The 24,634-nt window shown below is 39.8% G+C and overlaps 2 protein-coding genes across 7 annotated transcripts in view; one reads left to right on the top strand and one right to left on the bottom strand.

Annotated features, from left to right (window-relative positions):
• SLC30A7 (solute carrier family 30 member 7) overlaps window positions 1–14,192 on the bottom strand; it is a 32,156-nt gene extending 17,964 nt beyond the window's left edge. For 2 of the 3 annotated variants that reach the window (XR_010072302.1, XM_063344404.1), the window contains exons 1-8: window positions 13,985–14,192; window positions 13,691–13,792; window positions 8,830–8,943; window positions 7,291–7,378; window positions 5,546–5,672; window positions 4,445–4,600; window positions 2,840–2,890; window positions 453–588 (exon numbers count right to left, since the gene is read on the bottom strand). Coding sequence is in view for 2 of the 3 variants with exons in the window: in XM_063344404.1 (XP_063200474.1) it covers window positions 453–588; window positions 2,840–2,890; window positions 4,445–4,600; window positions 5,546–5,672; window positions 7,291–7,378; window positions 8,830–8,943; window positions 13,691–13,792; window positions 13,985–14,064 (854 nt within the window). In the remaining variant the exon portion in view is untranslated. The remainder of the gene's footprint in view (window positions 1–452; window positions 589–2,839; window positions 2,891–4,444; window positions 4,601–5,545; window positions 5,673–7,290; window positions 7,379–8,829; window positions 8,944–13,690; window positions 13,793–13,984) is intronic. The other variant, XM_063344405.1, reaches the window with a different exon arrangement.
• Window positions 14,193–14,249: 57 nt separating this feature from the next.
• Window positions 14,250–22,865, top strand: EXTL2 (exostosin like glycosyltransferase 2). Of its 4 annotated transcripts, none has more exons than XM_063344406.1 (5): window positions 14,250–14,425; window positions 16,398–16,467; window positions 17,720–18,147; window positions 19,555–19,625; window positions 20,200–22,865. In XM_063344406.1, exons 1-5 carry the CDS (start codon window positions 14,386–14,388, stop codon window positions 20,689–20,691), a joined length of 1,101 nt encoding a protein of 366 aa, XP_063200476.1. In that variant the 5' UTR covers window positions 14,250–14,385; the 3' UTR covers window positions 20,692–22,865. The 4 variants fall into 4 exon arrangements, with proteins under 4 accessions (XP_063200476.1, XP_063200477.1, XP_063200479.1 ...); XM_063344407.1 differs by lacking the exon at window positions 14,250–14,425 and adding an exon at window positions 14,497–14,823; XM_063344409.1 differs by lacking the exon at window positions 14,250–14,425 and adding an exon at window positions 14,632–14,807.
• The last annotated feature ends 1,769 nt before the right edge of the window (window positions 22,866–24,634 follow it).

Here is a 24,634-nt window from a genome sequence, read left to right as displayed (position 1 = left end):
TCTCTCGCCAGGGAATAAAAAAAAAATAAAATATGCCAGCCTTGATTTGTCAAGGACAAGGGCACATCCTGTGCCAGCAGGCTCAACTCCGCTGCCCTGAAGCCATTCTGCTCCATTTACTGGAGTACATTGGTTTATATAAGCATGTACTAAATACAGAGAGGAAGCTTTCTACAGCTTGAACCTGAAAAACATTTTGTAGTATTATGCAAACGGGGGTAAAATATGCAGATTTAAGAGCAAAAGCTGCAGCTGCAGAAAAGGTAAAGGAAGATAGCTCATGTAAGAGCACACCAGAAGAGCTGTGCAGCACAGAGGTAACATATCTCTCTTGGAAGAAAAGCAAACGTCGTAAGTCATTAGCATAATAGACAAACCTTTTCTTCTGAGCTGTAATGGTGCTGTAACTAGCATCAAAAATACTACCAAATATCAGTGATAGCAATGCTTACCTTACACCTATAAGTAGTGCTATCAACATTGAACAAATAGGATCTGCTATCATTAGACCATAGTTCTGCATCAATATAGCAGATATGATTACACCAATACTTCCAAGCGTGTCTGCAACAATGTGTAGAAATACACCTGTAAGAGATTAATCGATATCATTACAACTTGGTATTCTTAAAGCTAATGGAGTATGTCAAAGAATTTACAGAGAAGAGTTGCAAGAACTAGATAACATGATTTATGCTTGTTACATTTATGGTCAGTTTTTGGTCAAACACAAAGAAAGTGATCAAAAGATTTCAACGTATTTGTAGAAAACAGAGCATTTGAAGAATTTCCATTATTTTCTGCATTTAGCAGAAAGGGGTATTTCATAGCATGGCTGTCAAATTAAGCAGTGATTAACAGATATAGCTAACTTTTTCATTCAATACCCACCCATATTACAGTAAGGAAACTCATGTTCCCTGATGCCTACAGACAATGGTAAGTACTGTAGAAGATGGAAAGACTCTGAAGTGAAACAGCTCTGTAAAGCTTTGAAAGATGCTAATGTTTCATTGACAACATCTTGTAGAAGTTATTTGGCAAAGAAATCCAAGACAAATAATTTCGAAAAGTAAACAACACTGCAGACATGAACAACTTCACTCTTATTTTGAAGAATAACATATTACCTTAAAAGACAAAGAAACAAGCACTTTGCAGTTAGCTAAAATTTAGCCTTTGGAGCTCTCTGGTGGCCATGATGGGAACAGTCACTCAGAATCGGCATTTTGAATACAATTCTCCAGACTCTGATAATCCCTCCTCACAAAAACAGCACACAACTATAAATCAGCTCTTTAGTGCTTTTTCCAAGTCTACATTTGTACTGGGTCTGGCTGGGATGGAGTTCAGTTTCCTTCTTAGCAGCCTGCACGATGCTGTGTTGTGACTAAAACTGTGCTGATAACACACCAGTGTTTTAGCTATCGCCAAACAAACCGCGCTCACACAGCATGGAGGCCGCCTGTTTCTCTCTCTGCCCCCACAGCAAGTAGGCTGGGGTGGGCAAGATGCTGGGAGGGTACATAGCCAGGGCAGCTGACCCTACCTGGCCAGGGGGATATTCCATACCATATAACAGCAAGCTCACCAATAAAACTGGGGGGGGTTCCTTTCCAAAATAGCTGTTGCTCAGAGATTTCCTGGGCATTGATCTGCTGGTGGGAGGCGGTGAGTGATTATCTCTGCATCACTTGGGGTTTTTTGTTTGCTTGGCTGGGGTTTTGGGGTTTGTTTTTTTTTGGGGGGGTGGGGGGTGGTTGGTTGGTTGGTTTTCAGTTCAGTTTGGTTTGGTTTTCTTTTGTTCTTTTCCCCTTCACTTACTAAACTGTCTTTATCTCAATCCAAGATCAGTTCTCACTTTTACTCTTCTAATTCTCTTCCCTGCCCCACTGCAGGAGTGAGGGAGCAGCTGCTGGGTGCTTAGCTGCTGGCCAGAGCCAACCCACCACAGTACTGAATATAAAATTGAGTCTTTTTAATATGCTTCAATTACTATGTGCCTTTCATGAAAAGACTGACTTTCAAATATCTTCTACTGAAGTTATGAGTATACATATACATAATACAGTATATTATAAATTCTCAAAGAGGTTGAAAACGTTCCTTTTCAAGGATTACAAACAAGCCAGAAAATCATCCAATAAGAGAAGACAGTATGTACATCTGGGTATGCCAAATAATTACTACCTCTTACATTACATAACTTTCTCCCTCTAACTTTTGAACACTTCAAAAAATAATTAATCAAAGCTCAAAAATGGCATCTAAATTATCAGTAATTTATTTACACTAATGCTCAGGAGATCATGGACTCCAATACTCCTTCAAGCAATTTAAGACTGAATTACCATCTTGTCTAAAGCAACTGTAATAGCTCAACGAAATGCAAGTTTTAAGCTCAGGTACCCTTTAACAATTACATCAACCTGCATTTTTCAAATACTTTCTCTCTGAATAATACAGTTTTTCACTTTCCAGAGCATACATTGCAATCAGGCTCCTCGGGTTTCTTCTTTTAACCATGCTCCTAGGTTTTCATCATTTTTCGGCATTAGTAACAGAAGATGATTCCCAGCTTTTGGGATCTGCTTTTCTAAATGGAGTTGACCCCAAGTTACATTCAGACTTCAATGAATGTCCCCCATGCATGAATCCCCAGCCATGCACAGGATACGACACTGCTCTGTTTGCAGGTGGAAGAGGACTTCATAAAATAGCTCCTCTAAGAAAAATGTGGCATTTACCCAGAGGTTCCCTCTAAAACAGATGGGTGACAAACAGTCAGAGGCAGGCAGACCATGATCAAACGATTAAACCACAACACTTATCGTCATACCTTGTAAAATCTGTTTGCTGGATCCAGCCATCCCTTCAAGAGAATGGTCATCTGTGAAGACAATTATTGGCATGTTAACCTACGCAAAGGTTCTCTCTAGTGGTATATTCTGTTACAGTCTTGCTTTCTGAAATTTCTTGAACAGACAAGCTGCTCACAATGACTAGCTTTTACTCTAGCTACTGTTTTTTAATGCAGCAATTCACTTCCTAAAACACATGTTTTTTAAAAGAAAATAACATTTTACACAATAGATTTTAGATATGTATATATAAAAATAAGAAGATCAAGTTTTTTAATGAAATAAGACCTTTCTAGTATTTAGCAAAATAAGGCCCTCCCAAGTATACAAGCCACACACACAAGCAAGAAGAGTAAGGTCAAATAAACTTGCTAACCAGAAGTATTTCACTTAAGCAAGCATTCACACCTAATGTAAAACAACGGGGATAAAACATGGAGAAGGCAGAATTAAGTAAAAAAATCCTCTCATCCAAGCAGATTAATGCCTCCATGGAACACATCAGAAAAATATTTTAAGAAAAACTTGTTAAAGGGTATTGAATGACTTCTAGTGAAGATATACAGCAATTTGCGCTAAAGTTGATTGAAATATCAAATGGCACAAAACAGATAGCTACATTCACTGTTCCACTGGGGTGGGGGGCATGGGGAGAGCAAGGAAGAGGCAGGAGGGGGGAGCTCCTGCTTTCCAGCCAAACTCCAGGAGAACACCAACAAGAACCAATTTTCTACTAAAAATAGCAAATAAGGGACAAGTAAATATTTTTATACTCTTTGTCACCTCCTGTCTGCAAGTTACCACACTATTCCCTGCTCTGAATGTGCACATTTTCAGTCACATCGGATTCTAGTTTATGGCTTAAGCAGGAAAGACTGACAACCCTATATTACAGGAATCTGCATTGTTTCAAACAGGTAGTAACCACACTGTCCCCGCTCCTGTAGTGAAGGCTACTGATCACACGTTGTATGGATGCCTCTTCATGGACTGTTTGCCTTTATAGAAAAGGCTTAAGCATAGATAAGCTACCAAGTACCTTTTTTATAACCAGCTTTAAACCAGATTACAACTACACATACGGGGAAAACCTTATATTTGAGACCACAAACCAAGTACGACATATCAATCCCTAAGTACCCAAAGTAAAATTGTTTGTTCACCTCTCCTAATATTGTGATCTGTACAATTCTTCAAATGGAGAACACTACCAAAGCAGCTTAACTTTGTCTATTGATTTTAATAAAAAATTGAAACAGAGCACTTCATAACTAATTTCATTACATTGCTACAGCATACACGTATCTTTTGCCAACACATAACATTATTGTGAACATCGAGAAAACGTAGGTAAAGCAAAACCTTTAAAAACTAACACTGAACTTACTGCAAGTGCATTTACCAAAATGGGCCACAAAACGTGGTGGTGGCATACCATACCACACATTTAGTGAAACTCCTTCCATGTATGCTCGCAACAAGCTGCCAGCACCCCCTCTCTTTTTTTTTTTTTTTTTCAGTAAATCATTAACAGCAAATTTAAATTGAGTCAAGATGGTCTATGACATTAACCAAGTACTTACCATGACAATAATCCTGACCATGAGAGTGCCCATGGCTATGGCCATGATCATGACTGTGTCCATGGCCATGTTTATGTTCATGGCTGTGACCATGACCTCCGTGACTGTGTCCATGGCTGAGACCACCATTAAATAGAGAATGGCTGTGTTCATGCCCTATAAACAAATATTACCATCAGAGTATAAATTTAAGTATTGAATAAAAGTATGCTTACATTTGTATCTAAGTGACTCAAAACCTATTCATCTTTTAGGTCAACTTAAGATATGGCTTTAAATAAGTTAAGAAAATTAACACGAGCTGTTTGTCATCTAAATCTATGTGATGCAGCTGTATAAAATATATAGCTGATTTAGGAAGTCAATTGCTTTTATACATTCCCACTTCTGAGACACACTGTGCTACACTGAGTATAATTTGAAAAATGTACACATAATTAGATACAAGCACATTAAAAATAGTTGTTTTAAAGAAACCAGAAATTCGCTACCGTTCACACATTAAAAATTCAAGCTTCAGTTGCTGCTTACAAATGAAAGACTATTTTCTTCCACCAGTCTATATCAGTTTATATGTTAATCTGAAAGAGATATCAATTAGCTTTGCAGAAAAAAACCCAAACAATCCAAAATATTTACCATATATATTTAGGCAAATAAATTCTCCATTTAAATTAAAAAGACGCTACGTTGAGAAGCACCTGAAGCTGAATCATCCCATACTTAAAATTTGGTTCAGACACTGTTTTGTAAATTTTCCAGCCAAGACCTTGCTTAACTCCAGCTTAATTTTGTCCAGAAGACACTCTGCATATCTCTTCCAATCAGGTGCAGAAGAGTGCATGTTCCAGAAAGCAGATTCTGGAGTTCTACGTCTTCCATTTAATGGATATTAACATGAGAAGTACGGTAGTGACATACTAGAGCTAGCAGTAAAACATAAAAGTCAATACTGTAACAAGTCACATACACATTTGTCTAGAATTGACAATAAAAAAGACATTAAAAATTTAATACTGCAGTTCTCATTGGAGGATTATAAGGTCCTGGAACACAGAGTGCCAAGAAAGGAAAAAGCCCTGAAAATTATAGATATCCTACCAGAGCCATGCGAATGCCCATGACCTCCATGTTGAAAAACAAATATTCCTATAAGATTTACAATGAATCCTAGTATAGAAACAGGAAGAAGTCTCTCATGATGCACGTCAGGAGGCTCAAGTGCTCTCTGAAAAAAACAACAAAACAAATGAAGAAGCAAATGTAGAGTTTTACAATCTCTTTACATTATTAAAAGGCACTGAAAAAACTGCTTAGGTACAGGAGCATTCTAATACAAACAGGCATATATAAAGACATAATGAGAAATTACTTGGGACTTTCATTTTTTGGGATGGTACAAAGTTTTATTATTAAAGCTGGGGAAGTATAATAGAATGTTCTGATAGTCTACCTAACTTTTATCATAAGATTTCATTATACCGTGGGATGTGGCTTAACATCACGTGAAAACAGTCAAGTTTGTTGCAGTACGTGGATTGCCCAGGTCATCCAAACGACTTCTAGAATGACATTTCTTCCTTTCTTCTTAGAAGGGTGAGGGGACGAGGGGAATTAAATGAAGACTGAGAACAAATTGTGGCATTTTAAAAAACTTTTTAAATCTTGATTTTTTTTTCTTTTAACCCTACTTTCTTTGGAAGTTTTTTTTTTTTTTCCAATGAAACATTATAGACCTAATACAATTTGCATCTGAAGTTAAGTGTTGAAGAGTGTAAATTACTATTGACTGGGGAGAGAAACATTCACCATCTGTCCACAGGGGTGAAAGGTACAGACAATAGCAAGACAATGAAACCTTCAGCAGCTGTAAAATTTTGGAGCAACAGAGAGAAAAGGAGTCACCATCATAAGCAAAGGGAATACTCAGCATGGGAGCCAAGACCAGCAGGAAAAGAAGGATGTTTCAACATTACCCTTGACCCTTTCAGTAGTAGTTTTTCATTTTTCTAATAAGTTTTGTTGCTGTTTCTAGACTTGAGGCAAAGTTTTCCCAAGCTTTTAGGCAATTTCATCCCAGTTCGTTCTGATTTTGAAGTATTTACAGGCTTATCTATGTGGAGGATATGTTCCTGAAACTCTTCTCAGTTATCTACTAATTTAGAATGTATTCTGAACTAGAAGTCTAAACAAATTTACAGTGCATCTGCCATTGTAAAGGACAAGCATTAATGCAAACTGATCAGAATCAGTTATCAATTTTACTCTTAATCCTACCTCACTTCAGTGTAGACATCAAGGGTGTCTAAATTTTAATATTGAAATTATCACCTGAACCATCTTGCAAAAAAAAAACCCACAAAAAAACAAAACAAGAAAAGTGCCCTTGTAAATGTTAAAGGTATTACTGTTTGTCATTTATATCACACTTCAAGATTTGGAAGATAATGCTCTTTCTTTAATGTGTTAGTCCAACAGGACGTATTTCCATTTCTTATGACTAACTTCTCTTCTCTGAATGACTAGTTTTGGCCTTTCTTTCTTGGTCTCATTTATCCTTTAACAATGAGAAGTAAAGAACCTTCTATGACATACTTAGCTGGCTGAAAAAAGGATGGAGTAAATCTCACAGAACCTTTACACACAATCAAAATAAACTATTTAAGAAGCTAGTACAGATACACTGAAAGATCTGTGTTTCTGTGTCACAAACCAGCAATTTCAGAAGGCTTTCTCCATTTTTAACCAATTATAAACATAATAGATTTCAATAATTTTATCACCATTGAATATGCTCTACAAATAGAAATGTGACAACTGATAGTGCAATTGACTTCATAACATACCTCAACACCTTCAGAAAAAATAAAGAATGCTGTAAAGATGAGGAATAAACCATTTACAAAACCAGCAAGTACTTCTGCTCGAACATATCTGCAAGAAACGAAAAAGCAATAGCAGATATTACCACCTTCATTTAAACACGGAAAATTAAAATTAGAACTTAGAGACTGGAGTACAATCTTCTAGTTCTCAGACAGGGATTTACCAAACCGAAGATGCAGTATATAAACTACAGGTAAGTATATGAAATTCACTATGTTGTATTTTGACAGAAATCACCTGATCTAGATCAGCCATTATCTGACCTACATGAGAGAAGACTTACATTATGTCAAAATCTTCCCATTTAAGATCATCTCTACTGAAAGTTATGGTATAAATGTGTATTTGGAAGCCACAAAGTAAGATAAGCACATGAGATGTAATCAAAGTCTGCTGATGTAAAGTTCTGTTTAATATCAAACAGCCATACATGAATTTGCTCCCCCTCTAATAGGGGGACTTTTAGTAGAAGTTTTAAATAGAAATTCATTATTTCAGCTGCTGAAGTTTTCAAATAAAACCAGCCAGGTTAGAGTAACATGTAATTCCAATACAGCAAACATCAGACTTAATAAATTGTGGCTGTTCTCTAAGAAATGGAACACTAGCTGTTTAAATGCAGAGCAGTAATTAATACAGAACATGCTTTCATTGCAATTAGTTCATGGCACAATCAATTCTTCCTAAATTGATTTCTAGGCACACTGGAGTTTCCACCTTAATTAAACAGTGCTTTAAGTTTCAAACTACATAATCCATGCTTAGGCAAGACAGCTGAAGCTAAATGCTGAAATTCAGGTCAGTAATGCTATGGAGAATGCAGCAACGCATGTTACAGCTCATTTGTTGTTAATTAATCAGTATCACCAATTAATAATATTGTATTGCTGGCATTGTTTTACAGGGCACAACTGCAATGTGCAGTGGAACCAAGTGCCCCTGAAACAGAACCAGCTGTAGCAGCTGCATCTGTGAAGGCTGGTATGGGATGACATACCCCAGCCTGAAGGACCTGTGTTAGCAGTAGCCACAGCTGCTGAATCCTGCTGGCTCCCAGGAGCATCCCAGGAGATTTAGCTCCTCTCAGTTGTAACTTTCTGTTCCAAAGAAAGCATGGGGCACCAGCAGCCTGAGATTCCCTGTAAACACACCTCACTGCACTGTGGGGACAAACCCATGATGCAGCTGCTCTTACTTCACTGGGGCCATGAACACACGACAATGCAGGACAACTTTCTGCTGTGTAACTTGTTTCCAGTTACTTCTAAGATCACAGAGATCTTAGAAGTGATAAACCTGCTCCCCAAAAGCAATGCCTTCACATTTTTACTATTTCCAGGTGGGTATTAACTTAAAGGTTTACACAACTCACCTTAAAACCCCACACTTTCAACATAGCTTTTCCATGTTCTGCAAAAAAAGGTTTTGTTCATACAGTGAAAAATTACCACCTAGACATTTACTAAAATACATTAAGGTAACAGCCTCAAGTTTCTTACCCATATGAGAAGGCATCGTTCGACCTCCATTTTGAAATAACTGATGCTGCTAATCCAGCCAATAGAGCAGTACAGTCAAAAAACATATGAAAAGAATCTGATATTAGACCTAAACTGGAAAAGAACAGAAAAAAAATATGTTGTGCTCCATATGCTACATGTTGAGTATGAAAAAACCAGCATTTAAACTTTTACACATTAGCAGAATACACTGTGATTCTAAGCTTTCAGACATGGTTTTGCCGGCACAGAGGAGAAACCCACAGAGGAGTAACCCAAAACTGCTGACAAAAACTGCTTTTGTCAGCTTAGGGAAGGCACTTTGGAAAAGCACTTGGCGAAAAGTCCTCCTGGCATATGATTTTGGTGGTAGAGGGGGGTGGTTTCCACTGACACAAACCAAAGCCCCTGGAGCAGATACACCCACAGCCACATCTCTCACCAACATAATTCTAGTGGCAGGTATTTGCTCTTATATTTCTATTTAACAGTTTGACTACATAAGCAAATTCGGCTAGAAAAGTGTATACACACAAGTTGCATTTAAATACTGACCCCACATAAATTTGTAAAAGTAAAAAAAAATGGGTTTAAAGATAATGCTTTTGAGTATCTATTATATGCATTGTATACATAGGCTAACTAGCGCAATAATACTAAAACCGTCCTGCTGAAGGCTACCAACACCACCACAGTGATGGCACTAAGCACTTGCAAAAGCAATATTCTCAAATCCATTTTCAAACTTGATACTTTGGAAGAGTTTTCACACACAGGGAAAACTGGTGTTTACAGTGGTGCCCTGCGACAGGACAAGGGCCAACGGGCACAAACTGGAACACAGGAAATTCCATCTCAACATGAGGAAAAACTTCTTTACTTTGAGGGTGCCAGAGCACTGGAACCGGCTGCCCAGAGAGGCTGTGGAGTCTCCGTCTCTGGAGATACTCAAAACCCACCTGGACGTGATCCTGTGCAGCCTGCTCCAGGTGACCCTGCTCTGGCAGGGGGGTTGGACTACTTGACCTCCAAAGGTCCTTTCCAATCCCTACCATTCTGTCATTCTGTGATACTTTAATGTTTGCTGTAAAAAAACCCCAATGTATCAATCAAAATAAAGATTCATAAAATGTTGACAAACGTATGCCTGTGACAAAATATTTTAGGCCTGTAAAGACTGAAGTCTTCCAGTTATAATTTTGACAAACATTCCAACACCATAAAGTCTACTTCAGCATAGCAGTTTTCCTCTCAAGCATCTTATTTCAGAACTAACACATCACCAGATGAGCATTCACACTGCAGCAACTCGACGCTTTCTATGAATTGGGCAGGCCAAAAAAATGGAATTTCAGTACACAGGGGATTCTAAGATCATATTCTCTTTTGTCTGAAATAAAAGCAGGACAGCAAACAATATACTTGTTAAGTATTTTGACTACTACATACCTTTCCTAAATAACCATCTTTTATGTTTACGTCTGTTTTTACATTTTACCTGAGCAGAGGAGCCAGTCCCTGGTGGCATTGCCAAAGCACCAGATCTGCATTCTTTTTAATTTATTGCTGCTCAGTCTCCAAATTTCCAATCGCAAACCTTCAGACAGTGTTTTAGCCTGAATCATAAACAAGCATAGAATTTATCCAAGATGCATCTAGTTCTTCTCACTATAACAGACTATGATGAGAGAGGGATAAGTAACGTTACTTCACAGCAAAAAGCAAGGTTTCCAGCATCCAGATCTCTACTGGGATCACACAAATCCAAGGTTAAAACGCTGTGGTGAAGCTACACTAAATCAAGGGAAGCAACAATGGTACTCCTGAGAGCACAGAGCTCTATCAACGATTTTAAAAAATAAAAGTGCAGACAAGAGTGCTAAATTGCCATGGATGGTTGCTTCTTCATTTTGCTAAGTGTAAAGATAGCAATTATTTGCTCCTTTTGCTGGTGATCACCATTACTCTTCTAGTTTGACTGGACTATGTCCACACAGAAATAAAAGCAAACAAACACTTGGTCCATTTGTGCTTTTAGCTGAATGGAACCAAGCTAATTCCAGTTCAAAAATTATAGAGTGACATTAGATTGATGATGAGCCACTGCTTGTAAACTTTATCAATCCTCAAATCTTTGCCTTATCAGCTGCAAGGCACTGACTAGAAGACACGCTCCCCTTTGACCGAGAAGCTGAAGGAAGAAGAGGCTGAAAGACCACTTCTTAAATGGTTTATTTCAATGACCAATGCACAACTACAATCTTGATTGATAAACACAGGAAAAGTTTAGCATGCTGTTTTACCCTACAGACTTCAAAGCAACTTAACTTAGTTCACGAGTTACCCAGTCAGGAGAACTTGCACCAGTTTGTATGTAAACTGGATTTAACACCACACTCAACAGTTGCCAAATATTACTAAATTACTAATCATAAACAGGTTCTGTAAGTCTGCAAGGAAGTATGTGCATCCAAACACAAAAATTGATTCCTATTTGAAAAGACATTTGATACAGAGGTACTGATGAGCATTTGTTATTACAGTTGTCCCAAAAGTTCCATTTTCCCAATCCTTTGGTTGTCTAAGAACAATTATGTACACAACTCAGTTCTTGCAAACTGAAGAACAAGCACCCAGGTACTACAGCTATGTGAGTTCAGGAAACAACTTACTTCGCAAACAAAAAATAAGGAAAATGTAAGAAGAAAAAATTAAAAAAAAAAAAATTAAATTGAAGACTTTTAGAGCTTGCCAACAAAAACTTGGGGTGCTGAAATCATAGATTTGATCTTGAAATAAGAATATCCTAGTCAAAGAACTTGCAGCAGTCTGCTAAATTTAAATGGATAAAAGTGTAGTTTTCTGAATCACAATTAAAAAGAAATTTCTTAGTCTGGAAGCCAAGGGAAGAATCATCTGAATTATCATGGCAGCCTGTCAGCCTTGCTATCTTACGCTCACTGGCATTGTCAAGGACACTAGAGAGAACAGAATTCAAGATCATGCTTCTAACACTTGCAGCATCAGGCACTGGCCATACCCAAAGCTAGGACACAGTGGAATAAAGTGCTCCAAGATGATACAGAAAATACCCTTTACAAATGTCCCATTTCTGCATCTCTAACATGGAGAGCAAAGCAGCTGTGTTTTTCGCACTCAAGAAATAATTTTCCCTATAGGGCTCCTTGTTTGCTTGTTATCTCTTTGTTCTTCCAAGGCATGAACCGTCTGCTTTGACTGGAGGCATTCCTCTTTATATTCTCTGATACCCCTCTCTACTAAAGAGATATGTGGCAAGATACTCTTCTGTTCTAGCCCAAAATCTAGGCTTAATGGAAAGATACCTGAGATTAGTGACTTGAAATATAAACAAGAGGTCCAACTAATAACTACCCAGCAAATCCCAATTCTTAATCTCTGTAATGAACAAAAATAAGTAAAATTCTTCTTAATTCCAGTAAGCTCAATTATTCAGTGACAAATTTCTGGCAAGCGTCACTTTAGTTTCTCAGTTTAATTATCTCATATACAGGACTTTTGCTGGTATAGATTTCATTTTTGGTCACACTACCAAAAAAATTATTACACTTAAAAGAAAGGCATCAGAACAAACTCACATGAACATAAAACTCTTTATGCCCAAACCACTGAGAAAAATATTTGCATCTTCTGAGCTATTAAAAAAGTATCCATACTTGAACAAACAGGCTATGCATACAATAATTCTCATGCAATTGCAAAGTGTGAGAACCCCACTGTGAAAGTGTCAACCCCAAAGTGAAAACCAAGCACATCCAAGACGGTCTGCAGGTTGCCAAGATGGCACTGCTTTCTCACTAGTGCTACAGCAGCAATTACTGTCAGCAAGGTTGAGGATTTTACAGTACAGTTTGACATTCAGAGAAAAATGGTAAACAGTAGGATGCAACTGTTTCCAAATCCGCATTGCTGCTTTCACTCAAGAGTCTTAATTAAGAGTCCCAGTAATCTGCATCCACACTACAGCTTTTGGCAAAGACAACTTTAAGTTCCATATGGAAGGACACACTCTCGGGGTTAAATGACACTTCCATGCCTGCCCACTTCAATCTGAAGCATTGACCGAGAATGAAATATCACAAAACAACTCTATAAAGAATGAAGCATGATGGAGATACTACTGCCATTGTCTGTTCTCTGCCTGCACACGATACAGCAGTATGAAAGTTATTTTTCATTTCTGACTATATTTCACCACAGATTTTTCAGTAGCAATTTAGGCAAGTCCTTCCTGTCTTTTCCACCTTTATGAATTTCTGTGCTACACGAAGTACCACTTAGCTATACCAGGACACGTTAATTCCGGTTTCTCGCCCGGTGACCGGGATGTTTGGTGCAGTGCTGGGGTTTTGCCACCCCGCTACCAACGCACAAGCGAAGCCACATTCCCAGACAAAGGATCTCGGTGCCAAGCGGCAGGGCGAAACGGTTACGGCCCCCGGGTCCTGTAACTCACGCCACGGCCGGGCCTCCTCCTCCTCAGCCAGGAGCCGACCAGCACGGCCGCCGAGACCCCAGTTCCGAGCAGCATTCCTCCATAACAAGCCCGGTCGCGCCGCCAGGCCGCAGCGCCTCCCCCTTGGGCCGCTGGGACCCGGCTGAGGGGATGACGGGGCCGGTCGCTCCCGCCCGGGGAAAGCTCTGCAGCAGCCCCCAGCGCTCTGCCCACCAGGAAGCCAGGCCCGGACGCACGGCCCCGGCCGCGGCCCCGCCGAGCGGGAGACGTGGCACTGGCCGCAGCGGGAGGCGCCGCTTCCTGCGCGCCGGGGGCCGCTCCCGCCCCGCCGGCCGCCCCGCTTCGCGCCCCCCCGCCGGCCAGTACCTGTTACTCCAGATGCCGTAGAGCAGCTCCACGAAGGCGAAGGAGAGATTGAGGCAGAGGAAGAAGAAGAGGTTGCGGGAGGTCTTGTCCGCCAGGATGGACCTGCGCACGGAGCACACAGCGGGTCACACGGCGGGAAGCAGCGGCGGAAGGCCGGACCCGCTCGCCGGGCGGCCCAGCCGCCCTCGGCATCAGCCTTCCCCAGCCCCTCCGCCGGGGGTCGGCCGCGGCCCCGGCCCCCGCTACGCCCGGCCCCCGCTACGCCCGTCCCCCATCCCGCCTCGGGCCGCTCACCTGAACCAGCCCGACACCTTCCTGAGCAGGTTGAACTTGGGCGGCTTGTACTCATCGTCCTTGATGGAGAGGGGCAACATCTTCCCGGGGCCGCGGCGTGCCAGACCGGCAGGGCAGGCAGGCGGGGCGGAGCGGGGCGGCAGCGCTCCCCCCACCGCCGGCCCACACGCCAGTCACGCTTCCGGCCGGCCGCTGCGCGCCTGCGCGCCACCGCCACGGCCGCACGGGGGGCGGAGGGGGGGCGTGTGGCCGCGGGCCCGTGGCGCGCAGGGGGCGGGGCTGGGGCTGCCGCGGGCGGCTGGGCCCCGTGGCTGTCGGTCACACGGAGCGGGGCGCGCGCTGCCGGCTGAAAAACCCAACCCGGACCCAAAACGTGAATTCCCGCCCGCGTCCCGTTTAGGATGCCCGGTGCTGCCGGAGGAACTGCTGAGGCAGCCCTTGGTACGGGGCTGAGGCGGCGGCCCGGCCCGAGTCGCGGCGAAACGCCGCTCTGCCGTGACAGCCAGGGCTGCCGGAGCCGGGCGGGGGGGCAGCTCCCCGCCCGCGGCAGGACCCCGAACTACAAACCGGGGCCTGCCGGGAGGAAGCGGAGGGACGCCCCGCAGGAAGCGGGGTACGGCGGCGTCGCCGTAGTGCTGCGGCGGTCCCGCCCGGGCCGCCCCTGAGTCACCGGAGCGGCCTGCGCGGGCGGGCAGAGCCCAGCCGAGCCGCGGGGTGCCGGGCCGGCACTTCCTCTCCGCTGTCCTGCTGCCGCCGGGGACGGCCGGGACGCACAGCCCCGCCGCGGGGGGGAGTAGGCGGCGATACCGGCGGCCTCCGGAACGTGAGCGGAACCGTGCGTGAGCGACGGGCGGGCCGGGGGCGTGCGGGGCGGCCAAGCGCCCTGCCCGGGGAGGGGAAGCAGTTCGGTTCTTGCTGCCGGTAGTTACGGTGAAGCGCTGCGATGAGCTGCTGCCCGCAGAGAGAGGGGAATCCCTTCAAGATGTCTTTTTTCTTGGAATGAGGATTAAAATACTGTATTTTGACATAGGGTTTTTGTTTTTCTTAATTTTCGTTTTGAAGAGGTGCTCTCTACAGGGGGTATTGTAAGCATTTTTAAGGAGGTCAATTTCGCATTGCAATTTCATAACTTAATTGGCAAAACTGATTGGCGCTTTCTTACTGGAAAGTGTGATGACACTAACTCTTAAAGATATTATACAGGCACTTATTTCAATTGGATAATGTTTAACAACGTCATCCTTGCTTATCACTGCAGTCTATTGTGTGCAATTGAGTTAAACGCAAGAATGTATGGCAAGCCAGGCAGTCTCAGTACCACCGTAAATATTTATACTTCCATCTTAAGTATGCTTTTAAATTTTAACTAATTAATCATTACAGAAATATTGGCAAGTATTGTGTCTAGGTTGCAACAGGGGAAAGAGAATCTAAGGTTCACCTTTTTTAAAAGCATGTATGACCAAGATATTGTGGTCCTAAGAAATACTGAGTAGCTGCTGCTGCTAATCAGTTTTAGAGGTTCGGGCATGATTGTTTACACCTATAAAATGAAGCAACCAAAACAAGGGATTAACTTCTGGAAATAGTTTCAATGAGCTCTCCAGCCTCACAAAATAAGTCAGTGGTAAAATGGGAACGCAGATTTGGGAAGACCTGTATGTGTGGGCATATTCATACATACGGTATCCATACAAACTGGCAATTCTGTACTTCTAAGAAGTTCAGTTTGTATAACCTAAACAAATTACCCTTCCAAAATTTGCCATAGGTTTAATTATTAAATGCAAGGTCTTGCTCTCTAAACTTTTGTAGTACTATTCCTAAATTAAAATTAAAGCTCCCTTTCTTTGTTCAACTAGTTCTAGAAGAAAAAAAATCCCTCCAACAACCTAGGAGCCTTAACAGACACAGGATGGGAAGAACAACATGCTGTGTTTTAAACCCCTAACACATCTGCTAAGCTTAGTGCAAGGTGACAGGGATGAGCCAGAAGAGAAAATAATTTTATTGGGACTGCTCACCTGACTGTGGAAGCCAAATAGGTATTTTAGTGGTGCCTGGTGAACAAAGCAACAGACTGTGAGGTTCTGGAGACCTACTTGTATCCCTGTAGTTGCCCCTAAGGGTGGAAGCCATAGGTATTGCATTGGTACAAAGCAACAATTTTACAAGCAGAGACATAGCTGTGCTTTTCTTTCTACCCAACTGGTGCAATAACTTCTTTCTGGAGCCTTCATTGAAAGGCAGAGACAACTATTCAACTGAGCAGTAGGAAAAGGGATTGCATAATTGCCCAAGAACGCATACATCAAGCAGCAGTTAAGAGGAACGTTTACTTGTAAAAGAATGCTGGGTAGCACATGGGATAACTGTTGATCTTCAGTTATAGAGTCCCTTTAATTTCCAGCAGATTCAAAGATCACAAACAACTCTCCTGTAAAAACAAGGGTGGAAAAACAATCCTACTTGGCAACAATGAGGTAAGTTGAGAGGTTTTTTAGACTAAAGTAATTTAAATTCATTTTTTCAAGTGCGATATATGCACTGTGGGGAAAAAAAATGATCAAAACTTCTGTGGAAAAAACCACACAGATACTCTCTCCAAAATTGTAATTGGTGGGGCTGTCCTGCATCACTTAATTTGATCAGAATTCCCTACTGAAAGCCTAGATGAGTAACTGTTTAGCAGTAAGCTTAGAATATTCATCTTGTATTCAATTCATACTAATCTTGTGAGTAAAGGAGGAAGAACACGTGTGGTGACAAGTTTGAGGTGCAAACTATGGAATGCAGTGGTTGCTGGATCCTGCTGAGATGACAATTTATAAATGCCTAGAGACTACTAAATGCCAGGAGTGCTACCTGAGAGGCATGAGTGTCGAGGCTACCTTTTAAGGGGCCATTTTTAAGAGCTCCTGTTTAGTTCCAAAACCAGGAAGATCCAGAAACCCCTGCCTTATACTGAGGCTGCTCCCCTGGTTATCTGATACATAGCACCTAGCATCTGCTGGTTTCTGCTGAGTTCTGTATTTCACAGACCAGCTGTTACTGATGTTGCTGCATTCCTACATTACTCCATTTGGCATGTTTCTTTTGCTTCCCCTGTGTTAATAGCCTCAGTATGATCAGAATCATATTTTCCACGTTAATAAGCATTATTGAGCAGATACACAAACTATTGACAAAATGTCCAGCAAATCAGTGATAAAGATTATTCCTTCCGTGTGCGGTGCCTGAGCAACAGAAAAAGAAAGACCATTTAACTTCCTTCTTTCTGCCAGAGCTCTTGAGGAGGCACCTTCTCTCCCTTTTGTTTCCAAGCGACGGCAGAGCTCCTGCAATGCTGAAAATACTGAATCTCCGTACGAGTTTATTCTCTAATTTCAGCTGGATGGGTTTGGGGAGGTGTGTAATTGTTCAGTCAAAGATGCAGTACTGAGACAATAAGAGATGATGAACAATCTAGAGTTAAAGAGTTACTCTAGATTCGTTTTCACAGAACAAAGAAATTGAAAGTTAACCAAAAAAAAAGTGAAAAGCAAGTAAACGTAGAAACTGAGCACCAGAAGCATCTGTCTTGATAGTTGAAAGTAATTGGCCTGGCTCCTAAGATCCTCCTTATTTATTTACTTAAACAAAAGTCTACTTAATATTGTAGGAGATTTGCTCAAGTAAGGGAGATAACTATATGTGAGACTAATGACTTTTCCTTTCCTGTTACTTGTTTTAAAGGTATTTTCACTTCTGTAAGCTTCCAGGAAGAGTTATGGGAATCCGCCTACTACGCTTCACTTCTGTGGTGATCCTTGTCTTGCTTCTTGTGGCAGGTGCTTTAACAGCTTTGCTTCCCAATATCAAAGATGACAAAATGCCCAATTTGAGAAGGGAACCAAAAACCCAGAGTCAGTCTGCCTTGGATGCATTTACTCTTATTATGCAGACATATAACAGAACGGACTTACTCCTGAAGCTTTTAAATCATTATCAAGCCATCCCCCACCTACATAAAGTAATTGTTGTGTGGAACAACATTGGTGAGAAGGTACCGGAGGAAATGTGGAATTCCTTGGGGCCTCATCCTGTCCCTGTTGTCTTTAAAGTTCAAACTTTAAATCGCATGAGGAACAGACTCCAGAATTTCCCTGAGCTGGAAACAAAAGGTAATGAGCAGTTCATATCGCTACTACTAATATTATTTTCACACTTAAATTCTGAATGCTGAAAGAGAGATGGTTTGAGTTATACTATGCCATAAATCCATGGATCTGTTGGGCTACTTCACAGAATGTGCGTAATACAGAAGAAAACTATGTTATCAGATGCACACCACCACCAGCAGCAGGCTAACAGTAAGGAAGAACAGAGGGAGGTCAAATGCATTTCATGGGCTCTTGCAACTGTGTCTCTTCTCCATTTCCTTTGTCAGATAAACATAGGTAGTTCAGCTGCTCTTCCCTTTATAGTGTAGACTTAAACATATCCTGCATGTATATTGAAATTCATGCTGCATATTGTTGTGTCTCTGCATTAATTTGGACTTAAATCATCTGGTAAAGACTTGATTTAATCGATTAATTTTAAGACTAAGTTCTCAAGCATTTTCTGCTCTTCAGAGAAACTTTCCTCCTTAGCTGTCTGGCTTTCTGTCTCAAATCATGCATCCTTTTTAAGAGTATTTCCCCCGCTCTTTTGGCTATTCATCTAAATATTCTTCCTAAGCTCTTTCCAGGAGAGCAACAATAAGCCCTGTTTGTTTCAAGTGGAAAAAACCCCCATATGTTGCATTACAGACCTGACCTTACTCATGATTAGTAAAGGTATTTCTTTTTACTGCCCCCTTCCTAACATGCCTTGCTACTCAAAACCCATGACTTCTAAGAAGACACTAGAAATGTCAACTTCCCAAGTGTTTTATTTACTGTAATAGGATTTATTCTGACTACAAACTTAAAAAGCTTTAATGCATCTGGAGTTCTGATCTAAGAATATCTTTCCTTTTCCACCTCCAGATAGTCTTTTCCATAAAATTTAAGGCAAAGATTCTTCCTTCTGTAGTTAATCATATTGAATGTTATGTGTGCAATTTATTAAGCTTGCTTATTTAGAACTTGCAAGTAGTGAGGAGATGGGTAAAATTTTATACTAAGAATCCCATATATATCTCATACACTAAAGAACAGTATCTAACTCTTTATTTCAGTTGTATTTTTACACAAGGTTAGTAGAATTTTAAGTTGCTTTGCCAAACGCTCAAAGTTTTTTAATGCATATCTGTCCAGCTGCACTATAGATGATCAAAGGTTGCTGAGGTTTCTTTACAGCCTGGCAAATATCTAAAATTTAGGTTTGCTTGCGGTTACCACAAAGCTGCAACCTTGCTTTAGTGTTGAAATCTAAATGTTTTCTCAGTCTGCTTTCAAGGAGTTACAATTCAGTTCTGCAATTCAGTGTAAGAGTCATAGAAGTTTCACAGCTAACTTGTCTAATACTGTGCTGCATACTGTGCTCATGTATTTAATCTTTTGATAAGTTAAAAGTTTTTCTTCTTTCTTTTTTCCTCCCGTCAGCTGTTTTAATGATGGATGATGACACACTAGTCAGTGCTCATGACCTTGCTTTTGCCTTTTCCGTTTGGCAGGTAATGTTTTGCATCTTGGCCAGCAGTATTTGTGAGTTACAATTGAGATTAATGGTTTTCATTATAGTAATACTATATTGTAATGTTTTACCATTGATTTTCTAGCTATAAAGTTAAATTTTAGGACTGAAGAAATTGTAAAAATATTCTTCAATGGTAGCTATACCTGTAGTCTATAAACTTCAAATTTTTAACTCCTCTTGTACATGAACACTGAAGTTGCTGACTGCTGAAGCTATTTAAATTGATAGTAGGCTGCAAAACAAAAGTATGTGGGTTTTTTCTCTCTAAGAGAAATAGTCTGTAAACTTACTTGAGTGCCAAATATACAGCTGTAAATTGTGGATAGATGTTTCTTGGCACTACATGATGTGGAATGAGGCATATTGTGTCAGTTTTGCAAAACTGTATTTAATGGCAACATTTATGCAGATCAAAGGACCATATGCCAATAATTTCCTTCTTTCTTGGCAGTAATCTTGTGCGCCTCTCATTTAAAAAAAGCATAAATACTTAACACATGTTTCACAGTGTGGGCTTCAATTTCATTTTTTAAATTTCTTTTTTCTTTCAGCAATTTCCAGAGCATATAGTGGGATTTGTTCCTAGAAAGCACATTTCTACTCCTTCAGGTGTATACAGTTATGGCAGCTTCGAATTGCAGAACCCTGGATTTGGAAACGGAGATCAGTATTCTATGGTTCTTATTGGTGCAGCATTTTTTCATAGTGGGTATTTAGAAGACTTTCAAAGACAGCCAGAAGCTGTTTACGCCTTAATAGATGAAACTCAAAATTGCGATGATATTGCCATGAATTTTCTGGTGGCCAAGCATACTGGAAAGCCTTCAGGAGTGTTTGTGAAGCCTGTTGATATAAGAAATTTAGAAAAAGACACTAACAGTGGCTATTCTGGAATGTGGCACCGAGCAGAGCATTTGTTACAGAGATCTTACTGTGTAAATAAACTGGTAAATATTTATGATGGCATGCCTTTAAAATATTCTAATATCATGATTTCTCAGTTTGGTTTTCCTAATTATGCCAATCACAAAAATAAAATGTAAGCCAATGAATTTAAGTGGTTAGATGTTAAACAGTACTCAGTGAATTGTACGGAGTTTAAGGAGAGAAGGTGGTGTAATTACTGCATCTTGTCCATCCTTATTTGTAGCCTCTGAATTTTTTCCATTTGGCTTTTTATGTTGGTTTTTTTTTTTTTTCCCTTTCTTACTAATTCTCCAAGGTAAGTTTTGAGGAAAATGTAAAGATTACATACTAATGCTTAGCTGTGATAAAATCATCCCTTTTCCTTAAAACCTGAAGAGCTATTACAGTTAATTAGGCCAGTTCTTCAGAAACATGCAGGCAAAAATGCACTCCTACCCTTCAGTGCTTATGTTTTGACCTTTTTTTTTTTTTTTAATACATGTATCTAGTCAAATGAGGTCTAGGCATATTTTTGATAGTTATATGTTGAGATGCTTCCTTGCCTTTCTGCTCCTCACCACCTCCTACCTAGTTCCCAGTGAAACTATAAAGGGCTACAGTAAACTGTTGGCCAGGCTTCTAGACTCCTGTACAAAACCCCTTTGAAGTTTGTATATAAGCTATTCTGTATTCTGAGATGTTCCTGAAGCTGCTATGAAAGCAAGCCAGAAAAGAGTACCTCACCTTAATCTCAGATAGTCCTAAAACCATTGCCTACGATATCTACCAGGGCTGAGATAGTGGAAAATGATCTCTGGTGTGGCTTTTTTTCCTGTTGTGAATTTGCCTAGAGTTGCTGAAACACTGCAAGCAGCTGAAAAGTAAAACCTAGCAGCTGGAAATGTAAGAAACATGAATACATCAAATATGAAATTTGCAGAAGCAGCCAGAAGAAATGGTTGGGATGTTACTTATTAATACTCTCTTTAGTACGCAGTTTTATTTTGATATTTTGCATGTACATTGTAACAAAAATGTACCCAAGAAAATCCTCACTTTTTAAAAATGTCTTATTTACAATTCCTAGCAAGAGCAAGCTGTGCTACATTTATTAGAGTGCACATTTTGTAATATTACAGGTTTACTGGTTTTTTTAACTACTCTTTCAAATGATTATTTACTTTACTTTTTGCTTCCATTCATCTCTGTTTTTGGTGGCTATGACAACGGACTTAAATTGTGCAATGAATGGGTAGAGCATTATTAAAAAAAAAAAGGTACAGTGATGTTTGACAGAGCTGGACTATTATCAGTCTCTGGATTCCCTGGCTTTCTCTATAGCAAGAAACAGAGCTGCTATTAACAGCTTTTATTATGTTGGGAATCTGTAGTTCTGGAAACGTGTTAACATAGACAGGACAGACCTTTTCCATTGCAGTTACAGAACATTTTTGTGGTACGGAGGAAAGAACAAAATCTTTTCTTGGATCAGAGAGAGGAATCAAATCCAGCATCCAAAGTAGATTTAGTTTCATCTCCATCAGCTTTTAATTGGGTTTTAGTATCAGTTCAAAGGTATCTATGGGTAATCAATAACAGCTAATACCTAGTACACAAATAGTGTCTGCACAAGTGGTGTATACTTGTATCATTTTTTGTAGTAAGCTGAACAGAAGTGGTTGAAAAATGTGACAAGTTCTTTATGGCAGGGCTGATTCTGGGTGTGAGTCTTTGGGTTTCTTTGGGAGAATGGAGAATTCTTTTCTCTTGTTCTATCAGTGTTAAAGGATTTGGTTTCTGTTCAGTGAAGTCTTCCTAGTACTTTTGCAAAATTTCAAGGGCAAAATCGTAAAACAGCAATGTAAAGTCTGCTTAATTTTGTTGTAATAGTGAAAGTAACTTTTAATTATTGTGCTGTAGTGATGATTAGTATACAAACAGGTCTGTGATCTTTCCAGAAATGCAACTTCCCTAGTGGTAGTTTACTGCATTTCATTTATTTACTGGTCTTCTGTAATTTCTGTTCTGTGCAGTATCAGCTAGAATTGTGAAGACTCACAGGTGTTGTTTACCTTACTTTTAAAATGTGAAATGAACTGTCAACTCAGCCAAATCTTAGTACTGTTTTTTTTGTTTTGTTTTGTTTTTTTTTTTTTTTGTTGGGGGGAAGGAGTTGTTCTGGGTTGGGTGATTGTTTGGTTTTTTTTGTTGTTGTCATTCTTCTGTATCAGTGAAAGAATTAATAGAACAAGCTTTTATTATACTGGTAAATTTAATTTGTACCGTTGTCAAATAAAATACATAAAAAAGATTTAGGATGTATTTATTTTCAGATTATTGATGAAGTTTTTCAGTGCTAGATGTCTAAAGTAAGCTCACAGTTTGCATACAGATGAGCAGCACCAAGATTTCATTTCTTAAAAAAAACACGTGTACTTGTTGGCATGTATGTTCACTTAAATTAGGTATGGCTCACTTATGAGGCAAAAAAGCCATCAAAACAACACCGCTTAAGCAGTCAGGCTTAGATAGCAAAGAAAATTCAGATAAGACTTCGTCTCTAGCCATAATTCATTGGGCTTAGGAACCAAAAGGGTTTCATTTGTATTTTTTAACAGCTGGTAGCTTTTTATCCCTTGATGGTTATAAAAGTTCCTTAAGATTCTTTAATGAGATATACTACTGGGAGTTCATATTGTGAACAAAATATGCATGTGATGAGCTCTTCCTAAGATATCTAGATGTCATTTGAAATATTTTGGAGTCTAAACAGATTTATCATCGCCTCTGACTGTTCTGTAGAAATTATGCAACACAGGATTTTAGAAATGGTATCCAAAAGATATATTTAAAAAGTCCTTGTTGAAAAAAACAGGATATAGTCTTAAAATGATGCAACAGGACTATAAGAAAATTGCTGCTTTACCTATGGTTAAAAAAATGCCACAAGATGTCACTGTAGTCTTGATATTTGATATCATCAAATGTTAAAAATAGTAAATGGAATTGATTATAATAACAAAATTGTATGAGGTGAAAACATTCTTAAAGTTAGTGTTTTTAGAAGGTGAAATTCATTAGGTAATCACACTAAAAGCTATGAGACACAATACTGGAACTGAAAAATTGTGGAGGTTATTTTGTACCTATTTTTACAGGGAAGAAGAGAGAGATTATTTTAAGTATTTTCTATGCTTTCAGAGGCTCTACCTAATTCCCACAAATGAGAACTTGCATGCAACCAAAGCAATGCTTGTAATTTTGCAAAAGGTATATAAGCAGCATACAAACAACACTTGTCAGTGGGGCTTGTTTCTAATCGTGTTTGCCTCCTAGATTCACCAGCCTAGCTAGATGGATTTACAAATAATAGGCTTTAACACAAACTATGTATCTAGGGATTCTAGATGCTGGATAACTATCCTGTTACGCTGCTCCATCTTTGATTTTGTTGCCTAAGATACCTTAGTTAAAGCTAATGTGAGTATGCTCATACTAGCTACCCTCGAGTGCAGCACAGACTTAGAAATCTATGTAACATTGAACTGTAGTGAAAGTTTTGAGTAAAAAAGTGTGTTAAAATAACTATGGTTCTGAATAAAATAGATTGATATCACTTTTCTTACACAGGCTATCCCTTAGAATTGCTTGTAAATAAAAAATGGAATATTTAATTAAGGGTTAAATACAAGTGAAAGTCATATAGAACAATACAGAGAAAGATAAAACACATTGATTTACATGAAAAGCAAGTACCCTCCAACAACCGTTATTTAATTTGCTGTTACAGAAGACTATGGTCTCAGTCTTGCCAAGCATCTTGTATGGAATAGTACTTACTACTGAAAATGAGATTTCTTACCTGACTTCACAGGACCAGGCCCAAAGAGAGTCATATTTAGAAATAGTAGCTCTGGAGCTATGAAAAAAAAAGGAAAAAAGAGGAATGTAAGAACACAGGTACAAATTGTTAGAACCAATACCAAAAATAAGCAACTATAAAACAATTGCACGAGAAGTATTTTCTGTAGTACTTCAGCATATTCATAAGGTTATCCAGTGCTTATGACACTAGATTAA

This window comes from Chroicocephalus ridibundus, chromosome 8 (genome assembly GCF_963924245.1).
Source record: "Chroicocephalus ridibundus chromosome 8, bChrRid1.1, whole genome shotgun sequence".
In the NCBI taxonomy this organism is placed as follows: Eukaryota; Metazoa; Chordata; class Aves; order Charadriiformes; family Laridae; genus Chroicocephalus; species Chroicocephalus ridibundus.
Note: the sequence above shows the minus strand (reverse complement) of the source record. Positions and strands in the feature narration are given on the sequence as shown.

Bases quoted from the DNA above. Each gene is read 5' to 3' on its own strand.
- EXTL2 (XM_063344406.1), top strand. From the start codon at position 14,386: ATGCCCGGTGCTGCCGGAGGAACTGCTGAGGCAGCCCTTG. The intron at 14,426-16,397 runs GTACGGGGCTGA...AATTTCCAGCAG, and splicing joins AACTGCTGAGGCAGCCCTTG to ATTCAAAGATCACAAACAAC. The intron at 19,626-20,199 runs GTAATGTTTTGC...TTTTTCTTTCAG, and splicing joins TTGCCTTTTCCGTTTGGCAG to CAATTTCCAGAGCATATAGT.